Here is a 27,620-nt window from a genome sequence, read left to right on the forward strand (position 1 = left end):
AACTCTATTTCCCGCCTGCGTAAAAGGTCCCAGCTATTATCAATTGTCGGATGATTATACCCTCTATCAACACCTTAAATAAAAGACAAGACGCTATACTTTTCTTTATAAAAGGGATTGTCCAGACATTTTTATTGATGGCCTACCCTTAGAATAGGTCATCAATATTGGATCGGTAAGGGACTGACCCCCGCCGATCAGCTGACTTTAGAGGCTCCGGCGTGTTTACAAGGTACAGCGCCGTACACATCCGTAGCGGCTGTGCACCCACTTGAGTGGGACCGGAACTGAAATTCCAGGCACAGCCTCTATGGATGTGTACGGCGCTGTGCCTGTAATCTGGAGGAAGGCTGCGGTGATAACACACTGTGGCAACACACTGTGGCCCAATCAGTTGATCAGTGGGGGTGCCGGGAGTAGTATTGATCGGATATTATGGTCTATACTAAGGATAGGTCATCAAGTTAACTTAAAAATTAGAAACATAAGGCTCAGCCATCTCAGCTCAAGTCAATAACCAATCAATGGAAATTATATCATAATGGATCCTATCAACCCAGCCCCAAAGCTTGGTGACGCATCCCTCTAAGAAGCACGCGACAAAATACAATCCATGAGTCGGAGGAAGGGGTTTTCAGTTCTTCTGCTTCCGGAAAACAGACACGCGGTACCACAGAACAGGCGTATTTCTAGCAGATTTTCCCGTCATTCGGTTCTTCACCAATCAGGATCAGCTATTCGTCTTGAGGACATCTTTCCAGAACCTTCCACGGAAGGCTTGCTCTACCACGGTACATTTAACCCTAAATTGTGAAACATCTGTACCTGATTGTTGTGAGGACCAACTATGCAGGAATTTCTCTCCAGAATTTCTGTACGGAAATTTCTCAGTGTTTTTACAAGGGAAATTTACATGCTGGAGATTGAGAATAAGCACCGCAGGTCAGTTTCCGCGAATTGCTTCCACACTGTGTTCAAATCTCATTCACTTTGCTGCTACTTTATTACACTGCGGAAACTGTGCAGTATTTACGCTACATTAAAGGGTAACTAAACTTTCAGAAAACTTCTGACATGTCATAGTGACATGTCAGAAGGTTTGATTGGTGGGGGTCCGAGCACTGAGAACCCCACCGATCTCTAAAACGGGGGAGCGCAAAGCTGCATGGTTTCTGATCGGCTTTTCTCAGAAAGCCGAGGTAATGGTGTACGGACGCAATACAAAGTCTATGAGCCCGTACACCAATTGTTCGGCTTTCCGAAAAAAGGCGATCAGAAATTAAGCAGTTCAGTGCTCACCCGAGTTATTCTGCATCTTCGTTATAGCGATTGGTGGGGGTCTCAGTGCTCGGACCCCCACAGATCAAATCTTCTGACATGTCAGAAGTTTTCTGAAAGTTTAGTTACCCTTTCACCTGCGGATTTTTATTGTCAAGCATTGATTATATTAAACTTTATGTGCACGTTGGATTTATAGCGGTTTTTACTGCGGATCTGCTGCATAAACGCCGTACAAAACACAACTGGAGTATTTAAGTGCAGAAGTTCGGCTCCGGTCACGGTATAGCAGACGGCTCCGGTCACGGTATAGCAGACGGCCCCGGTCACTGTATATCAGACGGCCCCGGTCACGGTATAGCAGACGGCTCCGGTCACGGTATATTAGGCGGCTCCGGTCACGGTATATGAGACGGCTCCGGTCACGGTATATCAGACGGCTCCGGTCACGGTATATCAGACGGCTCCGGTCACGGTATATCAGACGGCTCCGGTCACGGTATATCAGACGGCTCCGGTCACGGTATATCAGGCGGCTCCGGTCACGGTATATCAGGCGGCTCCGGTCACGGTATATCAGGCGGATCCGGTCACGGTATATCAGGCGGATCCGGTCACGGTATAGCAGACGGCCCCGGTCACGGTATAGCAGACGGCCCCGGTCACGGTATAGCAGACGGCCCCGGTCACGGTATAGCAGACGGCCCCGGTCACGGTATAGCAGACGGCCCCGGTCACGGTATAGCAGACGGCCCCGGTCACGGTATAGCAGACGGCCCCGGTCACGGTATAGCAGACGGCCCCCGGTCACGGTATAGCAGACGGCCCCCGGTCACGGTATATCAGACGGCCCCGGTCACGGTATAGCAGACGGCTCCGGTCACGGTATATGAGACGGCTCCGGTCACGGTATATGAGACGGCTCCGGTCACGGTATATCAGACGGCTCCGGTCACGGTATATCAGACGGCTCCGGTCACGGTATATCAGACGGCTCCGGTCACGGTATATCAGGCGGCTCCGGTCACGGTATATCAGGCGGCTCCGGTCACGGTATATCAGGCGGATCCGGTCACGGTATATCAGGCGGATCCGGTCACGGTATAGCAGACGGCCCCGGTCACGGTATAGCAGACGGCCCCGGTCACGGTATAGCAGACGGCCCCGGTCACGGTATAGCAGACGGCCCCGGTCACGGTATAGCAGACGGCCCCGGTCACGGTATAGCAGACGGCCCCGGTATAGCAGACGGCCCCGGTCACGGTATAGCAGACGGCCCCCGGTCACGGTATAGCAGACGGCTCCGGTCACGGTATAGCAGACGGCCCCGGTCACGGTATAGCAGACGGCCCCGGTCACGGTATAGCAGACGGCCCCGGTATAGCAGACGGCCCCGGTCACGGTATAGCAGACGGCCCCCGGTCACGGTATAGCAGACGGCTCCGGTATAGCAGACGGCTCTGGTCACGGTATAGCAGACGGCCCCGGTCACGGTATATTAGACGGCCCCGGTCACGGTATAGCAGACGGCTCCGGTCACGGTATATTAGACGGCCCCGGTCACTGTATAGCAGACGGCTCCGGTCACGGTATATTAGACGGCCCCGGTCACTGTATAGCAGACGGCTCCGGTCACGGAATAGCAGACGGCTCCGGTCACGGTATAGCAGACGGCTCCGGTCACGGAATAGCAGACGGCTCCGGTCACGGAATAGCAGACGGCTCCGGTCACGGTATAGCAGACGGCTCCGGTCACGGTATAGCAGACGGCTCCGGTCACGGTATAGCAGACGGCTCCGGTCACGGTATAGCAGACGGCTCCGGTCACGGTATAGCAGACGGCTCGATTCTGTGCTGCAGCTCTGCTCCTATTCAAGTGACGAGGAACACGGCCGCTATGCAGTGTACAGAGCCATCGGCTTCCAACACCGGCCACAGCATAACATCCTGTGCCCGGAGGCAGCCGGAACAGCTGCTGGGTGCGGGGTCCGGGTCTCAGACCCCCACTGATCATATACTGATGACCTATCCTGTAGATAGATGATCAGTATGAAAAACTGCCCCGTGCAAGGACAACCCCTTTAATGATTCGGCACAGAATACATCAATAAATCCGTAGAATGTCAAATTATGTTGCAGAATTTCTCCATGGAGTTCAATAGGGAAGTCGAATTCCGCATCTCATGCCAATTGTTGCTGGAAATTCCGCAGGTTAGAATTTTTTTCTTTTTTTTCTTTCAAAGTTTGAAAAAACGTAGTCTATACTCATGGATTCTGGTGTTCCCATAGCAACACGTCCCTGCTAATCCGGCTAATCTGTGATCAGCCAGCGTCTTGTGATGATGTTTCGGCAGCAGTCACGTGATAAAACCTCATCACAGGAGGCTGGCTGTACGGAAAGCAGCCGAGGGAGCAGGGACGCGCTGCCATAGCGGCGCCATGAGAGGGGGATATAGGCTTTTTTTCAGTCAGCTGTTTTCCGTTGCAGTCATTTTGGCTAAATATCCGCATCAAATGAAGTGCCGGCAGACTTGAGGGATTGTCCGCCCTAAATTGACAGAAAAATAAAAAAGTTCTGGCTCTCAGAATATGGCGACACAAAACATTTTTTTTTAGCAAATAGTCTTATTTTTTTAAAAGTGGTAAAACATACCATATAAATTTGGTATCGCCGTAATCGCATGAACCTGTAGAATGAGGTGAATGTTGTTTTTACCACCTGACTGACGCCGTAAAAACAAAACCCCCCTAAAAAATTGAGTAATCGCTGTTTTTTACCCATTTCACCCCACAAATACTTTTTTCCTAGCTTCCTAATACATTGTGCGGTACAATAAATGGTGCCATGAAAAACTACAAGCTGTCCCGCAAAAATCAAGCCCTCATACGGCTATATCGACAAAGAAAAAAAAAGTTATGGCTTTTGAAGGCGGGGAGGAAAAAACGAAAATGGAGAAAATCAAATTGTCCTGGTCTTTAAGAGGTTAAAATTTAAAAAAAAAAACGAAAAAGTTCTTCCAGGGCAACATTGGGGAAATGTATCAACTTTTCGACAAATCTACTGAAATGTTTATATTAATGCATAAACACACGTCACTAACACACAGAATTTCTGGCTTGTGCATAGTTACGAGATGTCCTTAGTGCTGCGTCCTCTTCTCTCCATGATCTCATGTCATATCTGGTCTACTAGAAGATGGCGGCGCCGCCGGCTGACCCACGTTGCTTTGGGGACATTCCTACCTGAACGTACGCCCCCTTGTGAGTGTAACTGCTGCTCCTCGATTGGTAGATTGTGGTCACATGACGCTCCAATCAGGAAGCCTGCACGTTGTACTGCGCTGTGCGGGCGGAGTGAGTCGCTGTGACTTCCGGGGGATTTTGTGCTGCAGTGGAGAGGTAGTCACCGCTGAATAGAACGTTTTATCACAGCACTGTTGTTATGTCACCTCTGTACTTCAGGACTGCACAGTAAGGAGCGCGTTATTCCCGCTGAGGTTAGTTGTGTGACCTGTGTACATTGGTAACTGTAATAACGTCAGTAATAAACGTCCCCTTTAATGTTTCTGTTCATAATTTAAGCTTTAATATGTTTAATATCTCATGCAGAATGATGGCCAAAGGCAACATGACTGACACCATCCTCAGCCTCACCCTGGAGATCATCTACCTTCTGACTGGAGAGGTGAGGGATTCTGGGAAATAAGTCATATGACCAGAGTTCGGGGCGGCGTCATATGCATCTTATGGCACCTTTCTGACTTGATTGGCCAAGAGGCACCATGTGATCGCAGCTGCAACTTCTCCTAGCTGTGACCGTGTGATGCCTCTCAGCCAATCAGGCTGCTTAGCATATTTCACATGCTTTAGAATGACTCGGCGGCTCATTCGTTCCCGCCTGGGCGCTATTCTCATGATCAGTCCCTGTGGTCGGACCCCGACCAATCAGCAAGTGATGGCACATCCTAGCAAAATGCGTTGAAAAACACTTTAACCCCTTTGTGACCACCGGTGCGCCTTTTTTACGGCGGTCATAAATGGGCCTTATTCTAGGGGCAGAAAAGGGTATTTTATCGTTTCTACCTTCCCGGTTGCCCTGTATGCAATGCCTCCATTGGTTCCAGCGATCTTATGATTGCCGGGTGACAAGTCACATGACTGCCGTGTCTAACCAGATCTAGCACAACCCCAACAGTGGTCCCTTCTTAGGACTTTTTTCCAGTATCTGGGGCTGCTATGACCTATAAGTAATAAGATGCAACCTTTCAACATGTAGGATTACACTCCGGTGAAGAAGACGTCTGATGAAAGTAGAAGAAGAAGAACCCCGACCCCCATCACGGCGCCTCCACCTCACCCACTCACACATGAGAGGAACAATGAGAAGATCCTGGACCTCACCCACAAGATCATTGAGCTGCTGACGGGGGAGGTGAGCGCTGCCGGGAATGCTGGGACATTATATAATAACACAAGGTATAATGTGTCGGGATGATGACTGTATCATTGTGTGTCAGGTGCCTATAAGATGTCAGGATGTCGCCATCTATTTCTCCATGGAGGAGTGGGAGTATCTAGAAGACCACAAGGATCTGTACAAGGAGGTCATGATGGAGGAAAACCGGAACCGAACATCACCGGGTAAGAAGGATCTCTACAAGGAAGTCATGATGGAGGACCAACGGGACCGCACATCACCGGGTAAGAAGGATCTGTACAAGGACATCATGATGGAGGACCACCGGAACCGCACATCACCGGGTAAGAAGGATCTCTACAAGGAAGTCATGATGGAGGACCACCGGGACCGCACATCTCCGGGTAAGAGGGATCTGTACAAGGATGCCATGATGGAGGACCACCAGAACCGCACATCACCGGGTAAGTTCTGATCTTCGGTGTTGTTTCTGTAGACGTCTTAGATTCACAACGTACGATATCCATTAGTAAGGGACACAGGATCAGCGTGCACATGGTTTTTCAGACACCGAGATTAATAAAGAAGCTGTATACACAAAACGGTAGTGCACCCTTAGGCCCGTAATTATGGCCCGCGATTGCGGCTGTGCTCCATTACAAAGTATGGGAGCACGGCCTGTAAAACACGAAAAATAGGACGTTCCATAATTCCCGGCACAGACATCCATCCGTAGCGCTACGGAAAGGTGTCCGCGGCCAATAGAACTGAACGGGTCTGTATTTGCGGACCATATTACGGACCGCAATTCCGGAGAATTTTTTACGGTCATGTGCATCTGGCCTTTATGTGTAATCAGCAATGGAGCGGGGGCACTACAGCGGGTGAGTTTCTGCTGGTTTATTATGTTATGCCATCTCGTGTCCTGCTGCTGATTGTAAAAAGTCCTGAATCACACCCTTCATTTTTTCTTTTAGATGGATACGAGCAATAAAAAATGCAATTCAAAATTACCTAGATAAAATATAATTCTTAAAGGGCCAGCACTAAATTGTGTAAGTCATCCAACGATCACTGGTTCAAGTCTCCTAGGGGGACTAATAAAAAAATGTACCAAAAAAATATTAAAAGTTAAAAAAAAACATTTCCCTCCTAAAGCAATTTAAAAAAAATTAACATAATTGGTATCGCCACGTCCGTAAAAGTCTGAACTATCACAATATATCGTTATTTAGTCCATACAGCAAATAAAAAATAAATCGCCAGAATCGTTCATCTCCCCCAAAAAAAATTAATAAAAAGTCATCAATAAATTGCATGTACCCCAAAATGGTACCAATAAAACTACAGCTCGTCACGCAAAAGATAAGCCCTCGCACCGCTCAATCGACAGAAAAATAGTTTTGCCTCCTCGAATACGGCGACACGAAACATTTTTTTATTTTTAACAATTCGTTTTTTCCCTGTAAAAGTAGTAAAACATAAAAAAAACATGTCTGGTATCGCTGTAATCGTATTGACCCGCAGAATAAAGCTAACATGTTGTTTAAAGCGCACGGTGAACGCCGTAAAAACAAAACCCCAAAAAAACATTGAGGAATAGCGGACTTTTTTTCCCATTCCAACCCACAAATAATTTTTTCCAGTTTCCCAGTATATGGTACAATAAATGGTGCCATGAAAAACTACAACTCGTCCCGCAAAAAACAAGCCCTTTATATGGCTATATAGACGGAAAAATAAAAAAAAGTTATGGCTTTCGGAAGGTGGGGAGGAAAAAACTAAAGGGAAATTTAAAAAAATGGTGATTACGAACCCCAAATCAATAAGTTATTTTATATTTTTTAGGTGTTCCTCTCCATGACAAAAATGTATCTGAAGATCCGATCCCTATCTCGACTTACCGTCATGATCAAAAAAGTTCTATTGAAACAAAATCCCTGACCGAATGTGAAGGGTGCGAAGAGGGGAGGACCCCCAAGATGGAAGTCCCTGTACCGTCAGGTCCACCTACAGAGAAGAACTTCAAGGACCATGATTGTGATACACATAAGGACAAACGTATGTCATGGGATGGTGGAAACCTTTCTTCATCCACCCATCATCCATCTTCTTGTATTAAAGAGGAACCCGTCTCGGGCGAAGATGGAAGTTCAACCAAAACAAGTAGCTTTAACCCTTGTGGTCATGTACAGTATCCGAATCCTAACATTAGGGAGAAGCTTGTGTCATGTGACGGTGGAAGGCTTCCGGAGTCGGACTTTTACGTACCTGTGGACATTTGTCAAGAGAGTAGCCTCGATATGTATACACCAGTAGACCAGCTATATACAGACATGGGGATCCTAGACTATGATAACTGGGATATCGGCTCCGAGAACGTCCATCGCTCGTCATTGATGAACTTTACCGAACATGGGGAGGTCTTTGGGAGTAGATCCGTTTTTTCTATGAGCCAGAGGACTTCTGTAGGAGATAAGTCAACAGGTTGTCCCGACTTGTGGAAATCAGTTGCCGGTAACTCCAGTATGGCTGTCCAACAGAAGGAGCACCCTGGGTCAAGGCCAGTTAGTTATGATCGAGATATAAGGTTTACAAAAACGTTGGACTTTTTCCGGCAACCTAGATTTAAGCCAAGAGAGAATCAGTTTTTCTGTTTCGAATGTGGAAAATATTTCTCAACTAAACCTCATCTCATCCGACATCAGAGGATCCACACTGGAGAAAAACCATTCTCTTGTTCTGAATGCGGCAAGAGCTTCAACCAGAAGTCGATCCTTGTGACACACCAACGGACCCACACTGGGGAGAAACCCTTCATATGTTCCATTTGCGGGAAAAGTTTCATAAAAAGTTCCAACCTTGTTTCACATCAGGGGGTCCACGGAGGAGAGAATCCATACTACTGTGCCGAATGCGGTAAATCCTTCATGAAAAGTTCCTCGCTCTTTGCCCACCAAAGGAGTCATCGGACAAGAAAATTCTCTTTTTTCTAAGGAAATGTCGGGGTTTGGACACCCCTCTTCCATCGACTGATTTGTTAAGATAATTTTTGGGATTGAATATAATACACTGCATTAAAAGTATTGTGATGGATAACGCACTACCTATAGGAAACACGGAGTGAGGTTTATGGTGTTGTGATGGATCCATTCTCCTTTAGTGGTCATTGATCAGTCCCTCTTGGATGTAGTATTACGTCCTAAATGCAGAGTTCTTACCGCAATAGGACCCAATAGTAGCTGGCACGGGTACAGGAGCTGTGCCCATTCCATCAGCAGCGGGTTCCCCTTTAAAGGGGTTGTGCCAAGATAAACATCGCCAATCCACGGGGTTGGTGATAGATGTCTGATCGCTGGTGGCCCCACCCAATCGCTAGAACAAGGGTCCATAGCCCCCGTTTCTTCCTACTGCACCCCTAGGAGGAGCTTGAATGGAGCAGCAATCACCTCAATCAGTTCATTGGTGGCCTCCCATAACTTAGAGCCCTGTCATCATCTCATTAGAGGGAGGCCCGATATATGAGTTGTCTAAACCTTTTATTATGACCAGGGAACCTTAAATTGTCTCAAAGCTGAACCCAAAAGGAGAGGAGGTTAAAATGATGAGGTCACTCGCCTTCCTACCTCCAGGCCAGAGCTTCTATCCCTTTGTCAGAAAGACGCCATGCCTTTACCAGAATCCTTTATACCATCACCTCCCAAGTATAACGATCGGAAAGAGGGACAACTCATGCGGGACGCAAAGCCCCCCATATTGTATCGTTCCCCCAGAGTGCCCTCTGCAGAGTTTTATACCCTGTAGTGCCCCACACAATGTCATGCCCCATACAGTATTATGCTCCCCACACATCATGCCCCCAAAGTGCCCACACACAGTCTCATTCCCCCATAGTGCCCCACACAGCATCAAGCCCCATAGTGCCTCCACACAGTATAATTCCCCGTATAGTGCCCCCACACAGTATAATTCCCCGTATAGTGCCCCCACACAGTATAATTCCCTGTATAGTGCCCCCACACAGTATAATTCCCCGTATAGTGCCTTCCCACACAGTATAATTCCCCGTATAGTGCCTCCCCACACAGTATAATTCCCCGTATAGTGCCTCCCCACACAGTATAATTCCCTGTATAGTGCCTCCCCACACAGTATAATTCCCCGTATAGTGCCCCCACACAGTATAATTCCCCGTATAGTGCCTTCCCACACAGTATAATTCCCCGTATAGTGCCTCCCCACACAGTATAATTCCCCGTATAGTGCCTCCCCACACAGTATAATTCCCTGTATAGTGCCTCCCCACACAGTATAATTCCCCGTATAGTGCCTCCCCACACAGTATAATTCCCTGTATAGTGCCTCCCCACACAGTATAATTCCCTGTATAGTGCCTCCCCACACAGTATAATTCCCTGTATAGTGCCTCCCCACACAGTATAATTCCCCGTATAGTGCCTCCCCACACAGTATAATGTCGCCATACAGTATCATGCCTCCATAACTGCTCCCCACACAGTATAATGCCCCCATAGTGTCTACACACAGGCAGTCATGATGATGTCACTACATCACACCCTCCTGTGCCTAGCCACTCACGGCAGCTGTCACATAGTGAATGGTGGAGCAGGGAGCTGTCGGCTACCTGCCCCACCATTGAATTCAACCTTATCTGAGTCCTGAGCACGCAGATATAGTTGAAACTGGGTCATGCTGCCAGCCCGCCAGAACTGCGGGACATCAACCAGAATTCACGACTGTCCCACTGGATCTGGGAGGGGGGGGTGTCACTCCCAGAAGCAGCAGCTCTCTCTCTGGTGGCAGCCACTGAGGACATACATCGCCAATCAGCTGTTTGCCGGCGTGTCTTGGGTGCCACCCCTTCCTCACAAAGACCTTGTTACACACCGCTCCAAAAAATTACATGTAAACGTGTCAAAAACGCCAGCATTCTTGTAAAGCGCTTCTTAAAATACAGCTGTTTTTTACACGTTTTCGGCGCATTTTCTTTGCGCGTAATTAGTACTCCAATTGACTATAGGAGTAAGGCGCATTTTACACGCCAAAGAATTGACCTGACACTTCTTTTTTTACACACCATGTTTACAAAACGCGTCGTATGCACTAACAACGCGCTTGCCCATTGATGACGAAAAGACGCCGTGTGAACAAGGCCTTAGAGTCTATGTCTTTATTAGGAAACCTTTGAACCTTGTCTTGAAAGTAGAAAGTCTCCATAACTCAGTCCCTTGATCAGAATTCCTGCAGGAATTGATGCATGAAGTAAGCTAGCAATTCAATATTTAATGAATAGGTGTCAATCATTTACATATATACACACAAGTAAGTATTGATATAAACATACAGAAAGAGATATCTATATGGAAAAGTTACAGTGAGAGGACAGCCTCCCCTGCATTTCCTCCACCTCTATCGTCCGACTTCTCTCTGGCACTGCCGTCTCATTGGCTGCTAAGTATGTTCCCTCGGCACTAGAGCACAAGACATTGTACTTTAACCCTGACGTCACGTGTCCAGCAAATCCTCCAACAAAATGGCGCGTCCGTTCCAGTGCAGCCCGAACTACAACTCGACACAACTTCCCGCGCTGCGACGTCACTGCTTCCGGCGTGCTGCTGAAATATGTCCCCCACACTGTGCTGCTGCTGACAGGTAATGCAGGTCGTATACTGTTATGTCATGAGGGCGCCCTATTATTATTATTATCATATCGTCACTAATGTTATGATAAAGTGTTTTGCTGTATTACTATATGATCTTTATGCTGCATCATAATTATGTAGTTATATGGTTATTACAGTGCTGTAGTATTGTAACTTTATAATAGTTGTGCTTATATTATAGCACTCTTATCATTATATAGTATTGTGACATAGTAGTATATCATCTTGTAGTATTACAGGCTTCTCCAGTGTCCAGGGGACATTGTGGAACGCTCCTGGATTTTGGGTGCTCCCCTCATGAAGATCTTGACAGCTGGGAGGAGCTTCAGGACCCTGAACCCATCTCTATTGTAAATCTAGTAAATTTTATGAGACATCACTAGTGCTACCAGCAGAGGGCGACATCACCTTGAGACTTCAGTCATGAATGTTGTGGATCAGTGATCGGGAGGATCGTGTCACTGAAGACTATAGACGCTGTGTATCAGGGTAAAGTATTGCTATCTCTGGGCCCTACAGGAGCACCTGTTACTACAGAACCGGTTCCATATACTTACCCTCCTCACTCCTGAGTTGAGTCCTCCTCGGGCTCAGCGCTGGGTCCTGTATCGTTCAGCGTCACAACGTTACATGCGTGGCGCTGATGGGTGTGAGGACCCAGCGCTGAGCCCGAGGAGGACTCAACTCAGGAGTGAGGAGGGTAAGTATATGGATACTGATGGTGGGGCTATTAAGAGGTTGGAGAAGGGGCGGAGTTACAAAAAGGCGGGAAAGTGTGAGGTAATGGCAGTGGAGGGAGGGAGTGACAATAGGTAGAAAGAAGCTGAACATGAGGGAATCTTCACACCAGAAAGTGTCATCAGGTCAGAGGGACCTGAGAATAAGGTCTGAATACTGACTGGTCGTCCCGCCACGCCTGGTGGTAATTGGCCTGAACAGTCATCTTTGAAGTAATATTCCCTGGTTATAAATATACAAGTTACATGGCAGGTATATTTATGTTATAGCCGGTGCAAAACGGTCTTAAAGGGGCGGTAATCCTCTTATTCAACATACTGATTTGCATGGACTTTGGATTATCTGCTTACGTTACAATACCCCTTAAATAAATGTGCCTAAGGTACTCGGACTGTTGCCAGAGTACCGCCGAGGGTGTCCGGTAGCGGTGCCTCCGCAACGACCCGGGTAAGTATAGCCGGGGTTGGAGGGCGTCCCCCACAAAAGGAATCTGGTGCAACCCGGTAAAAGGTAAATAAAGACATCGGGATAAGCGGTGTGGTAGAGAGTGGCGTCTCTGTGACCCGTGGCGGCACTATAGGAGGCGGGACCTGTGGGTCCAGGGATTCCTATGACACAAATGGGCACGGTGGGAACTCCCGCGGATGTCGAGTTCCCCGACCTCGATTATTGACCACTCTGCCGAAACGTACGCTGCTGTTTAATAAAGAAGTTGATTAGTTGTTAGTCTCCCTACAGCGTATCCTAAATATATCCACGTTACATACTGCCTGCTGAGCCGTGTATCTAATCCTATCATGTGTGATACTGTCTGCTGAGCCGTGTATCTAATCCTATCATGTGTGATACTGTCTGCTGAGCTGTGTATCTAATCCTATCATGTGTGGTACTGTCTGCTGAGCTGTGTATCTAATCCTATCATGTGTGATACTGTCTGCTGAGCTGTGTATCTAATCCTATCCTGTGTGATACTGTCTGCTGGGCTGTGTATCTAATCCTATCATGTGTGATACTGTCTACTGAGCCGTGTATCTAATCCTATCATGTGTGATACTGTCTGCTGAGCGGTGTATCTAATCCTATCATGTGTGATACTGCCTGCTGAGCCGTGTATCTAATCCTATCATGTGTGATACTGTCTGCTGAGCCGTGTATCTAATCCTATCATGTGTAATACTGCCTGCTGAGCCGTGTATCTTATCCTATCATGTGTGATACTGCCTGCTGAGCCGTGTATCTTATCCTATCATGTGTGATACTGCCTGCTGAGCCGTGTATCTTATCCTATCATGTGTGATACTGTCTGCTGTGCTGTGTATCTAATCCTATCATGTGTGATACTGTCTGCTGGGCCCTGTATCTAATCCTATCATGTGTGATACTGTCTGCTGAGCTGTGTATCTTATCCTATCATGTGTGATACTGTCTGCAAGGCCCTGTATCTAATCCTATCATGTGTGATACTGCCTGCTGAGCTGTGTATCTAATCCTATCATGTGTGATACTGTCTACTGAGCCGTGTATCTAATCCTATCATGTATGACACTGTCTGCTGAGCTGTATCTAATCCTATCATGTGTGATACTGTCTGCTGAGCCGTGTATCTAATCCTATCATGTGTAATACTGCCTGCTGAGCCGTGTATCTAATCCTATCATGTATGATACTGTCTGCTGAGCCGTGTATCTAATCCTATCGTGTGATACTGCCTGCTGAGCTGTGTATCTAATCCTATCATGTGTGATACTGTCTGCTGAGCTGTGTATCTAATCCTATCATGTATGATACTGTCTGCTGAGCCGTGTATCTAATCCTATCGTGTGATACTGCCTGCTGAGCTGTGTATCTAATCCTATCATGTGTGATACTGTCTGCTGAGCTGTATCTAATCCTATCATGTGTGATACTGTCTGCTGAGCTGTGTATCTAATCCTATCATGTATGATACTGTCTGCTGAGCTGTGTATCTAATCCTATCGTGTGATACTGCCTGCTGAGCTGTATCTAATCCTATCATGTGTGATACTGTCTGCTGAGCTGTGTATCTAATCCTATCATGTGTGATACTGTCTGCTGAGCTGTGTATCTAATCCTATCATGTGTGATACTGTCTGCTGAGCTGTATCTAATCCTATCATGTGTGATACTGTCTGCTGAGCTGTGTATCTAATCCTATCATGTGTGATACTGTCTGCTGAGCTGTGTATCTAATCCTATCATGTGTAATACTGTCTGCTGAGCTGTGTATCTAATCCTATCATGTGTGATACTGTCTGCTGAGCTGTGTATCTAATCCTATCATGTGTGATACTGTCTGCTGAGCTGTGTATCTAATCCTATCATGTGTGGTACTGTCTGCTGAGCTGTGTATCTAATCCTATCATGTGTGATACTGTCTGCTGAGCTGTGTATCTAATCCTATCCTGTGTGATACTGTCTGCTGGGCTGTGTATCTAATCCTATCATGTGTGATACTGTCTACTGAGCCGTGTATCTAATCCTATCATGTGTGATACTGTCTGCTGAGCGGTGTATCTAATCCTATCATGTGTGATACTGTCTGCTGAGCCGTGTATCTAATCCTATCATGTGTAATACTGCCTGCTGAGCCGTGTATCTTATCCTATCATGTGTGATACTGCCTGCTGAGCCGTGTATCTTATCCTATCATGTGTGATACTGTCTGCTGTGCTGTGTATCTAATCCTATCATGTGTGATACTGTCTGCTGGGCCCTGTATCTAATCCTATCATGTGTGATACTGTCTGCTGAGCTGTGTATCTTATCCTATCATGTGTGATACTGTCTGCTGATCCGCTGTATCTAATCCTATCATGTGTGGTACTGTCTGCTGGGCCCTGTATCTAATCCTATCATGTGTGATACTGTCTGCTGAGCTGTGTATCTTATCCTATCATGTGTGATACTGTCTGCAAGGCCCTGTATCTAATCCTATCATGTGTGATACTGCCTGCTGAGCTGTGTATCTAATCCTATCATGTGTGATACTGTCTACTGAGCCGTGTATCTAATCCTATCATGTATGACACTGTCTGCTGAGCTGTATCTAATCCTATCATGTGTGATACTGTCTGCTGAGCCGTGTATCTAATCCTATCATGTGTAATACTGCCTGCTGAGCCGTGTATCTAATCCTATCGTGTGATACTGCCTGCTGAGCTGTGTATCTAATCCTATCATGTGTGATACTGTCTGCTGAGCTGTGTATAATCCTTTCCTGTGTGATACTGTCTGCTGGGCTGTGTATCTAATCCTATCATGTGTGATACTGTCTACTGAGCCGTGTATCTAATCCTGTCATGTGTGATACTGTCTGCTGAGCTGTATCTAATCCTATCATGTGTGATACTGCCTGCTGAGCTGTGTATCTAATCCTATCATGTGTTATACTGTCTGCTGTGCTGTGTATCTAATCCTATCATGTGTGATACTGCCTGCTGAGCTGTGTATCTAATCCTATCATGTATGATACTGTCTGCTGAGCTGTGTATCTAATCCTATCATGTGTGATACTGTCTGCTGAGCTGTGTATCTAATCCTATCATGTGTGATACTGTCTGCTGAGCTGTATCTAATCCTATCATGTGTGATACTGTGTGCTGAGCTGTGTATCTAATCCTATCATGTGTGATACTGTCTGCTGAGCTGTGTATCTAATCCTATCATGTGTGATACTGTCTGCTGAGCTGTGTATCTAATCCTATCATGTGTGATACTGTCTGCTGAGCTGTGTATCTAATCCTATCATGTGTGATACTGCCTGCTGAGCCGTGTATCTAATCCTATCATGTGTGATACTGTCTGCTGATCTGTGTATCTAATCCTATCATGTGTGATACTGTCTGGTGAGCCACTGTATCTAATCCTATCATGTGTGATACTGTCTGGTGAGCCACTGTATCTAATCCTATCATGTGTGATACTGTCTGCTGAGCTGTGTATCTAATCCTATCATGTGTGATACTGTCTGCTGGGCCCTGTATCTAATCCTATCATGTGTGATACTGTCTGCTGAGCTGTGTATCTAATCCTATCATGTGTGATACTGTCTGCTGAGCTGTGTATCTAATCCTATCATGTGTGATACTGTCTGCTGAGCTGTGTATCTAATCCTATCATGTGTGATACTGCCTGCTGAGCCGTGTATCTAATCCTATCATGTGTGATACTGCCTGCTGAGTTGTGTATCTAATCCTATCATGTGTGATACTGTCTGCTGATCTGTGTATCTAATCCTATCATGTGTGATACTGTCTGGTGAGCCACTGTATCTAATCCTATCATGTGTGATACTGTCTACTGAGCCACTGTATCTAATCCTATCATGTGTGATACTGTCTGCTGAGACCTGTATCTAATCCTATCATGTGTGATACTGTCTGCTGAGTTGTGTATCTAATCCTATCATGTGTGATACTGTCTACTGAGCTGTGTATCTAATCCTATCATGTGTGATACTGTCTGCTGAGACCTGTATCTAATCCTATCATGTGTGATACTGTCTGCTGAACTGTGTATCTAATCCTATCATGTGTGATACTGTCTGCTGAGCCCTGTATCTAATCCTATCATGTGTGATACTGCCTGCTGAGCCGTGTATCTAATCCTATCATGTGTGACAGTCTGTTGAGCCCTGTATCTAATCCTATCATGTGTGATACTGTCTGTTGAGATGTGTATCTAATCCTATCATGTGTAATACTGTCTGCTGAGCTGTGTATCTAATCCTATCATGTGTGATACTGTCTGCTGAGCTGTGTATCTAATCCTATCATGTGTGATACTGTCTGCTGAGCTGTGTATCTAATCCTATCATGTGTGATACTGTCTGTTGAGCTGTATCTAATCCTATCATGTGTGATACTGTCTGCTGAGCCCTGTATCTAATCCTATCATGTGTGATACTCTCTGCTGAGCTGTGTATCTAATCCTATCATGTGTGATACTCTGTGCTGAGCTGTGTATCTAATCCTATCATGTGTGATACTCTCTGCTGAGCCGTGTATCTAATCCTATCATGTGTGATACTGTCTGCTGAGCCGTGTATCTAATCCTATCATGTGTGATACTCTCTGCTGAGCCGTGTATCTAATCCTATCATGTGTGATACTGTGTGCTGAGCTGTGTATCTAATCCTATCATGTGTGATATTGCCTGCTGAGCTGTGTATCTAATCCTATCATGTGTGATACTGTGCTGAGCTGTGTATCTAATCCTATCATGTGTGATACTGCCTGCTGAGCCCTGTATCTAATCCTATCATGTGTGATACTGTCTGCTGAGCCGTGTATCTAATCCTATCATGTGTGATACTGTCTGCTGAGCCCTGTATCTAATCCTATCATGTGTGATACTGTCTGCTGAGCCGTGTATCTAATCCTATCATGTGTGATACTGTCTGCTGAGCCCTGTATCTAATCCTATCATGTGTGATACTGTCTGCTGAGCTGTGTATCTAATCCTATCCTGTGTGATACTGTCTGCTGATCCCATGTATACGGCTAATAACTATCACATGTATGTTATGAACTTCGATGTGATTGATATTAGGTGGATCCTTTGCGTCAGAGACACAGGACCCGCTCTCTGTCGAGCCGTCAGTGCAGCTGAACTGATGGATTTGGTTGAGAGAACACGATACGGAATATATATAGAAACTGTATCGTAAAAAGTACAACAATTGTTTAATAAAGGCAATTAGAGAAGTCATTAAAGGGGCTGTCCACGACCGGTCATCTGATGGCATATTTACAGGATAGGTCATCAGTATATGATTGGTGCTGGTCCAACACCCGAACCTCGCAGCTGATCCGGCTGCCTCCGGGCACCAGATGTTTTGAAGGGTATGCGGTGGCTGGAGGCAGGAGCAGTTGGCTCTGTACGCTGCACAGCGGCCGTTCTGCGCTCTCCTCCTATTCACTTGCAGTACTGCAGCTCGGACGCTATTCCGTGACCAAAGCCATCTCCTACCGGCATGGACATCCGGTTCTCGGAGGCAGCTGGAGCAGCCGACCGGCGCGGGGTCCTGTGGACAGGTCATCAGTTGTCCGGTCGCGGACAACCCGTTTAAAAACACAAAGCACGTTGATTTAATAAAAAAAATGACCATCCAGAATTTTCCGTAGTCTTTCGTTGATTTAGATCTTCAAAGATATCAGAAACCATTTGAATAATCACGTCTTTAATTATCCAGCAACAACTGACGGTGACCGTACACTTCAGGCCTGGATCACATCGTGTTGGGAAAGCCCCTGACATTCATGCTAAACATGCCTGTAGGGCTCCATTAGCCTGACAGAGGCCAAAAGAGTGGATAGTGACGTCAAGGGCTTCCACAGGACCGGAGTCCCCGGCCAAAACGCTTGCGATTCTCTGGCCGGGGACTCCAGCATTGTAGCTACTGGCATCTGTCCATATATGGACAGTGATGTCAGGAGCTTCCCCGGGAATAGCGCTTCAAGTAGCACTCTGCCCGGGGAGTTTAGGCGACATATCTCACTGTATGTCTAAACAGTGGGATACGTCGCTACCTTCTGTCGGAAATACACGTCGGTAGTTCTCGTGACGCACAGTACTGTGCAAAAGTTTAGGCAGTTGTAAACTGCTGTAAAGTAAAAATACTTTCAAAAATAGAAGTGTTAATAGTTTTTTCTTGTCAATTAACAAAATGCAAAGTGAACGCACAGAAGAGAAATCTAAATCAAATATTTGGTGTGATCACCCTTTACCTTCAAAACAGCATCAGCTCTTCTAGGTACTTGCACACAGTTTTTGAAGGAACTCGGCCGGGAGGTTGTTCCAAACATCCTGGAGAACTAACCACAGGTGTTCTGTGGATGTCGCTTCCTCACATCCTTCTGTCTCTTCCTCTAATCCCAGACAGACTCAATGATGATGAGATCAGGGCTCTGTGTGGACCAAATCATCACTTCCAGGGCTCCTTGTTCTTCTTTACGCTGAAGATAGTTCCTAAAGGGTAACTAAACGTTCGAAAAACTTCTGACATGTCATAGTGACATGTCAGACGTTTTGATTGGTGGAGGTCCGAGCACTGAGACCCCACCATTCTATAAAAGAAAATCTATGAGCCCATACTCCGATATATCGGCTTTCGGGATAAAGCCGAACAGAAACTAAGTGGCTGAGTGCTCACACAGGAACTTCTGCCGCTTCGTTTTAGCGATTGGTGGAGGTCTCGGAGCTCGGACCTCCACCAATCAAATCTCGAACGTTTAGTAACCCTTTAATGACGTTGGCTGGATGTTTGGGGTCGTTCTCCTTCTGTAGAATAAATTTGGAGCCAATCAGACGCCTCCCTGATGGTATTGTATGATGGAAAAGTATCTGCCTGTATTTCTCAGCATTGAGGACACAATTAATCTTGGTTAAATCACGAACTCCATTTGCTGATGCAGTATAGCTACCTTGTGTCTTGTTGCTGTGCTCAGTCTTGCCATGGTAGACCTGTGACGTGAAACTGTCCTCCACAACCTCACCTTTGTAGTAGAGTTTGGCTGTTCCTCACTCAGTTTTAAGCCTCCTACACAGCTGTTTCTGTTACAGTTAATGACTGTGTTTCAATCTACACATGAAAATGATCATTGTCACCGGTTTAGTAGAATTGGTTAATCATACACCCGACTATAATCCTACAAAATTCATGACTTTGTGGAAGTTTACCTAGAAGAATTGATGCGGATTTGAAGGCAAAGGGTGGTCACACCAAGTTTTAATATAGATTTCTCTTCTGTCCACTCAATTTGTATTATGTTTATTGATATTAAAAAAAAACAACAACTATTAACCCGTTAGTGACCGGCCCATCGTGTTTCTACGTCGGTCACTAACGGGCCTTATTCCGATGCCATAGACTTTTTACGTCGCGGCATCGGAATAAGTAAACAGAGCAGGGAGATGTCAAATCTCCCTGCTCTCAGCTGTCAGAGGCAGCTGAGGGCTGGGAGAGTCCCTGCTCTGCCGGGTGAGATCGATATTACATAGTTAGCAGGGCTGAAAAAAGACACATGTCCATCAAGTTCAACCAAGGGACGGGAAAAGGGAAGGAGAAATTTCTACACATAGGAGCTAATATTTTTTTGTTCTAGGAAATTATCTAAGCCTTTTGTAAAGCCATCTCCTGTCCCTGCTGTGACGGCTCCTGCGGTGACTATTCCATAGATTCACCGTTCTCACAGTAAAGAAGACTTGTCGCCTCTGCAGGTTGAACCTTTTTTTCTCCAGACGGAGGGAGTGCCCCCTTGTTTTTTGAGGGGGTTTTACATGGAACAGGATTTCACCATATTTTTTGTATGCGCCATTAATAGATTTATAGAAGTTAATCATGTCCCCCCTTAGTCGTCTTTTTTCAAGGCTAAATAGGTTTAATTCTTTCAATCTTTCCTCATAACTTAAATTCTCCATGCCCCTAATTAGCTTCGTATCTCGTATTAGTATCGTATCTCGTATTAGTATCGATCTCACCCGTTTAACCCCTCAGATGCAGTGCGCAATAGCGAGCACCGCATCTGAGTGGTTTTGGAGAGAGGGAGGGAGCTCCCTCTCTCTCCCACCGACACCAGGCGATACGATCGCCGAGTGTCTGTGTCTCCGATGGCAGCCGGGGGCCTAATAAAGGCCCCCAGGTCTGCCTGGAGTGAATGCCTGCTAGATCATGCCGCAGGCATGACCTAGCAGATGCCTGTCCGTTTTAAACGGACAGGCATAATACACTGCAATACAGAAGTATTGCAGTGTATTCTAATAGCGATCGGGGAATGGCATATTATAGTCCCCTAATGGGACTAGTAAAAAAGTGAAAAAAAAGTTTAATAAAGTTAATTAAAAAAAATGTGAAAAAAAAATGAAAAACCCACTTTTTCCCCTTACAAAATGCTTTACTATTAAAAAAACAAAATAAAGTTAAAAAGTTACACATATTTGGTATCGCCGCGTCCGTAACGACCCCGACTATAAATCTATTACATTATTTAACCTGCATGGTGAACACTGTAAAAAATTTAATCAAAAACTATGGAAAATTGCTGTTTTCTATGAATCCTGACTTTAAAAAAATGTGATTAAAAAGTGATCAAAAAGTCGCATCTACTCCACAATGGTACCAATAAAAACTACAAGTCGTCCCGCAAAAAAAAAAGCCCTCATACGACCGCATCGGCGAAAAAATAAAAACGTTTCGGCTCTTCAAATATGGAGACACAAAAACACATAATTTAGAAAAAAAAGCGTTTTTACTGTGTAAAAGTAGTAAAACATACAAAAACTATACAAATTTGGTATCGTTGCAATCGTAACAACCCGCTGAATAAAGTTATTGTGTTATTTATATCACACGGTAAACGGCATAGATTTAGGACGCAAAAAAAGAGTGACGAAATTTCAGATTTTTTTCTATTTCCCCCCCAAAAAAAAGTTAATAAAAGTTAATCAATAAATAATATGTCCCCCAAAATGGTGCTATTAAAAAGTACAACTTGTCCCGCAAAAAACAAGACCTTATACGGCTATGTCGACGCAAAAATAAAAAGGTTATAGCTCTTGGAATGCGACGATGGAAAAACGTAAAAAATGGCTTGGTCATTAAGGTCCAAAATAGGCTGGTCATTAAGGGGTTAACACTTCTATTTTTGACAGCATTCTTACTTTGCAGCATTTTACCAAAACCGCCTAAAACTTTTTCACAGTACTGTATACCTCCAACAAAAAGGAAAAAAACACGATGTGTACCCGGCCTCCGATAAGGTCCTTCTATCCTTCCCCCTGAAATTTTCCATCGGGGAAGAATCGGGAGAGCCCTTTACTCATTTATTGTCTCACCACTGCATCTCAATGAAGTTCATGTCAGGTCTTAGGCAAATTTAGAAACTTTTTGATTGTATTGAGCCATACAGAGTTGAACATGTTTTTGACGTTCAGATTGTGGTCTTACTGCTCCAGATCATTGACTTGGGGCATTTTCCTACAGGATATTTCGCTATGACCAGCAAAATACCTAAATGAGCATCTGAGGAGCTGTAGGCCTGGCTTATACTAGATAATCGTTCATGATTCCACCATTGGAATAATACTGGGCAAATATGGAATCCATGGAAGTTTTGTAAAGCAAAAACCACTGCCAATCAAGAAGAATATAAAGGCTGGTCAGATAATTACCAAAAAACACCTTAATGACCAACAAATATTTTGGGATAATGTTCTATGGACTGATGAGTCAAAGGTGGAACTTTTTGGAAGACGTGGATCTCGTTACATCGGGTGTAAAGCTAACATTGTATTCTGCTATATAAACCTCATACCGCCAAGAAAAGACAAACTCCGGAACGGCTCAATAGAAGCAAAGCTAAAGTTTTGGCGTGGCCGAGTCAAACTCCTGCCTTGAACACAATTGAGATGTGACAGGGTAGGAGGAAGGAGACAGAAGGTGAGGGTAGAAGCTGTTCATCTGGGATTTTAGGTTCCTTTTCAAGGTTTGGATGGTGGGGGAGAGTCTGATGTGTTGGGGTAGGGAGTTTCAGGGTATGGGTGAAATCTTGGAGACGATGATTTGAGGAACAAAGGAGAAGGTCTTTTAAAGACTGGAGATTAACGTGTGAGGAGATATCGGGAGATAAGGTCCGAGATGTATGGGGGGGGGGGCAGGTTGTGGACCACCATATACAATTCTACTTCATAGTGGATACTGTAGAGTTCACAAAACATCTGTGCGATTATTTAAGTATGTAATGAACATGGAGTCAAACTCTCTCCTCAGAGCTTTTCATGGTCGGCCACAGAAACCAGACAAACCCATCAACTGTTTTCCCAAAGGCCAAACGATGGACGAAAAGAGCAGTGAGATGATCCTACACCTCACCCGGGAGATCATCTACTTGCTAACCGGAGAGGTGAGGGATTTTGTTACCTGATGTTGGATAGAAACTTAAGGTACGAATTAGTAGTTCGGAGACTGATGTCCCTTCTTGAAGTTTCTTTATGTTTTAGAGATTGGGATGTGTCATGGTGATTTTTTTTTTTCATATGTCATTTTGTTGTTGATTACGAATAGTCCTCCCTAGTGATGCCTCTGCATAAATCAATGATAAACCTGAGAAAGAATGATGAGAAGATCCTGGACCTCGCCCACAAGATCATTGAGCTGCTGACAGGGGAGGTGAGGACTACCGGGAATGCTGGGACATTATATAATAACACGAGGTATAATGTGTCGGGGTGATGACTGTATCATTGTGTGTCAGGTTCCTATAAGATGTCAGGATGTCGCCGTCTATTTCTCCATGGAGGAGTGGGAGTATATAGAAGACCACAAGGATCTGTACAAGGACGTCATGATGGAGGACCACCGGGACCGCACATCACCGGGTAAGAAAAGGGATAATTACCAATATATGTAGCCGACAAATTGAGGGATATAAACCTTATTACCCATTTGTATTTCTTTCCTTCAGATCTACCTAAAGGTGCCACTAAGCAATGTCCACCAACTCATATTAAGGAGGAACCAGTCTCATGTGATGGTGGAAATCTCAAAAATCCCAACATGTCTGCAGCCACAGATCCTACACAACAATATCCAACTCTTCAAATAAAGAAGAGGCCGGTTTCTTGTGATGGCCTAAACATCGTAAATCAGAACAATTCTACATCCACAGATCCTACCTATCAATATCCATCTTATGTAAAGGAAAAAACGATCTCGCGTGATGAAGAAGACCTCACAGAACCTGAAAATTATACATCTACAGATCGTCCACTACCTGATCCATGTCCATTTATTAAGGAAGAACCAGCCGCATATGAACCTAGAAAGCTCTCACACCCCCATATTTATACACCCATAGATCATACACTGCAATATCCATCTAATCTTAAGAAGGAACCAGCCTCATATGAGGAAAGAAGCCTTAAAGACTCCAATACATCCACAGATCGTACACATCCATCTCCTCGTATTAAGGAGGAACCTTTCTTGTGTGGGGTTAGAAACCTCACAGACTCCAATACATTTTCTCATAAACCCTCCAATGGCAATAACGAATTCACGTTTACCAATGGACATTTGGGTGGAGACCTTTATACACCGTTAGTAAAGTCATTCAACAATGATCCTTTCGGAAACGACAACCACTGGAAGATCCGTACTCAACCAGCGGATCTCAATTTGTCATTGCTGACATACAGTAAGTGCTTAAGTGACTCGAGCACAACAAGGGGCAAATCTTATATATGTTTAGAATGTGGAAAATGTTTTTCCAATAGTCCGCACCTCATTCGGCATCAGAGGACGCACACTGGAGAAAGACCGTTTGAATGTTTGGAGTGCGGTAAATTCTTCTCCAGCAGTTCGAACCTTATCATGCATCAGAGGACACACACAGGGGAAAAACCATTTGCTTGTAAGGTGTGCGGGAAACATTTTGCTCGTAACCCCCATCTTATCCGACACCAGAGAATCCATACAGGGGAGAAACCTTTCGAGTGTTTGGAATGTGGAAAGAAATTTAATCAGGATTCCAATCTTCTAAAACATCTGAGGACTCATACTGGGGAGAAACCTTTTGTCTGTCTGGACTGCGGCAAGTATTTCACCAGTAAACCTCATCTTCTAAGACACCGGCGTATCCATACGGGAGAGAAGCCGTTTTCATGTCCAGAATGTGGGAAATCGTTCTCCAGTATCTCCAACCTTACCACCCATCGGAGAACACACTCGGGAGAGAAACCTGACAACGGCAAGGGTTTTGGCAAAAGTTCTAGCCTCCTCAACTATGAGAGGACTCCGCAGACCTCATCATACCCGCAATGCGAAACCTCTTATTATAATGATCTGGTCTCCTATTCGGCAGATCAAAACATTGATGAGGAAAACGTCTTGTTAAATTTCCGAGAATTTGCTGAAGAGACAAATAGTTTTCTGGATTACGAGATAGGCAATGGCTGGGCTTAGTAGAATCTATTATATCCCATTTAAGGCGGATTCAGTGTTCAGTCCGTGATATACAGACGGTATGTCGGCCGTATTTCCCGGACCGACCACAGTTCAGGGAGCTGGGGAACTATGATGCTAGGAGTCCCTGCCTCCCCGCAGTACTACAGTCCCGTGCTTAAAACATGATTACAGTACGGGACAGTATTTCCTCTGAGACGCAGGGAATCCTAGCGTCATACATAACTATGATGCTAGGAGTCTGGCTCCCTGAACTGCGGTCGGTCCGGGAAATATAACAGACCATACACGACCGTGTGACTCCGGCCTTAGCCTGAACACTAGTTAACAATTTACTTTTCTACGTCACTACTCGCTAGAAGAAATTAAAGTATCACGGACGTTTTATGGACCTTTATTAGGACTGTGTTGCATAAATTTCATATTGTAACCTACATGAAAAATCTGGTCACATACTAATATATATATGTGTCTCCTTTTTTTTAATGAGGGTCTGAAGATTGGCAAGGTAAGAAAATAATGAGGATCCCCTACCAGACGTGAAGATTAATAAGGGTTCTTCATTTGTCCCCTAAGTTTCTTTCCCTTTCTAGTTTTGGTAGCTCATGGACACGGGAGGCCGGTCTTTTTTCATATACCCTATCACAGGATTCTGAGTTAATAGAGGGTAGTCCCATATTCAGGATCCTCCTCTCTTGGTCCTAGTCGCGTAAATACGAGTCTGAGCCCCTAACGTGAGATTCCAGTTAAAACACGGAAGTTAGAAAAAGTTGCACTTTAAAGGATTTCAAGTTGCTATTGGAAAAGCCACCAGCGTATGGGTCCTTATAACCAAGAATTAGGGTTACAAAAAGTGTGTTACTTTGGAGGATCTGTCCTGCATTACACACTCATTAATAAGAATGGACACTGTGTAATACTTAATTACCCCTCTGGTGGCGCTGCAGGAAAAGTGAACACTTACTGCCAGGTTCCCCGCAGATCACAGATGATTGCTGGGGGAAACTTTGTGATCAGCTTCTTGGCAAGGGACCCTTCTCACCAGTAGCGATTGTCCAAAGTGGAGAACCCCTTTATGATACAGGATCAAAGGTGTGGCAGTAACATGCTCATAGGAGAACCTAACCTTTTATAATTCCACGTTTATAGAGGATTTTTCTCTGACGATGTATGAGCAGCTAAAAGCTTATCATATGTTCTTAGTCACCTGAAAAGATGTCTCTCTACAGTAATTCCGTTCCCACGTGTGAAGAGAACGCCCTGAAGGTCAGTTCCAGCTGAGATTTAAAGGGATTAGAAAAACATGGCTGCTTTCTTTTCAAAACGGCCCCACACCTGTCCACAGGTTGTGTCTGGTGTTGCAGCTGAGCTCCATTGAAGTTAATGGAGCTGGGTTGCAATTCCACACACCACCTGTGGACAGGTGTGGTGCTGTTTTTGGAAGAAAGCAATGTTTTTCAAATCCTGGACAATCCCTTCAGAGAGAGAGCTTTTGAGTACTGGTAAATACACTATAACTTCTGGTGCTAGTCAAGTATTGTGAAGACTGGGGCTTTATAAACATAGGAATTCTCCAGACAAGATACTTACTAATTGAGAACCTCAACACCCAGAATTTGAAGTTTTATTTATCCAAGCTTCAAGTGAATGTCCGCCTTTTACGTCCTGTCATTTTTAGATCCAAAATGATGTGTGGATTAATTTCAATATATTCTTTGAATCCCCTGCCTTGAGCTGAAAGATAAAATTCTGGTTGTCGGTATCCACCACTAGAGGGAGGTGTTTTATCCCTCTTTATACACCCTAAAATCCTATTTGCTTTTGCAGCTGCTGCCTGGCATTGAGTGCTGCTGCTTAGCTTATTTGTAACCAGAATACCCAGGTCCTTCTCTTGTTCCGTTATCTCCAGTTTTATTCCATATAAAGTATATGAATTAATGCTATTATTGCGTCCTATGTGCATTACTTTACATTTATCAACATAAAATTTCATCTGTCATGTTTTAAGTAACCTTCAAAATTTTGTATCATCAGCAAAATCTAACACTTTGCTCTCAATCCCATCGTCAAGGTCATTAATAAAGAGATTAAAAAGCATTGGGCCTAACACCGATCCTTGTGGCCCCCACTGATGACTTCAGCCCGTTTTCAGTGAGTACCATTTATAACGACTCTTTTTGTTTTCTCTCCCTTAAAGGGTAACTAAACTTTCAGAAAACTTCTGACATGTCGGAAGGTTTGATCGGTGGGTGTCCGAGCACTGAGACCCCCACCGATTTCTATAACGAAGCGGCAGAAGCGCTCGGGGGAGTGCTGAGCCGTTTCGTCCCTGATCGGCTTTTCTCGGAAAGCCGATGTAGTGAAGTACGGGCTAAATAGAAAGTCTGAGTCACTACACCGTTACTTCGGCTTTCCGAGAAAAGTGGCTGAGCGATCACCCGAGCACTTCTGCCGCTTCGTTTTAGCGATCGGTGGGGGTCTCCTTGCTCGGACCCCCACCGATCAAAACTTCTGATGTCAC

General features: G+C 45.1%; 2 protein-coding genes across 4 annotated transcripts; both read left to right on the forward strand.

Annotated features, from left to right (window-relative positions):
• The first annotated feature begins 4,602 nt into the window (after nt 1-4,602).
• LOC142663423 (uncharacterized) lies at nt 4,603-8,812 on the forward strand. 3 transcript variants are annotated; one of them, XM_075842049.1, is made up of 5 exons: nt 4,603-4,775; nt 4,888-4,963; nt 5,555-5,710; nt 5,796-6,159; nt 7,544-8,812. In XM_075842049.1, exons 2-5 carry the CDS (start codon nt 4,889-4,891, stop codon nt 8,689-8,691), a joined length of 1,743 nt encoding a protein of 580 aa, XP_075698164.1. In that variant the 5' UTR covers nt 4,603-4,775; nt 4,888; the 3' UTR covers nt 8,692-8,812. The 3 variants fall into 3 exon arrangements, with proteins under 3 accessions (XP_075698164.1, XP_075698166.1, XP_075698165.1); XM_075842051.1 differs by having other exon boundaries at nt 5,796-5,919; XM_075842050.1 differs by having other exon boundaries at nt 4,608-4,677.
• A 2,778-nt stretch (nt 8,813-11,590) lies between these two features.
• On the forward strand, nt 11,591-25,446 carry LOC142663472 (uncharacterized). The gene is made up of 5 exons (XM_075842146.1): nt 11,591-11,868; nt 22,907-23,039; nt 23,201-23,305; nt 23,391-23,514; nt 23,601-25,446. The coding sequence occupies exons 1-5, from the start codon at nt 11,807-11,809 to the stop codon at nt 25,097-25,099; spliced, it is 1,923 nt and encodes a 640-aa protein (XP_075698261.1). The 5' UTR covers nt 11,591-11,806; the 3' UTR covers nt 25,100-25,446.
• Nucleotides 25,447-27,620: the final 2,174 nt, after the last annotated feature.

Source organism: Rhinoderma darwinii, chromosome 11, assembly GCF_050947455.1.
Source record: "Rhinoderma darwinii isolate aRhiDar2 chromosome 11, aRhiDar2.hap1, whole genome shotgun sequence".
In the NCBI taxonomy this organism is placed as follows: Eukaryota; Metazoa; Chordata; class Amphibia; order Anura; family Rhinodermatidae; genus Rhinoderma; species Rhinoderma darwinii.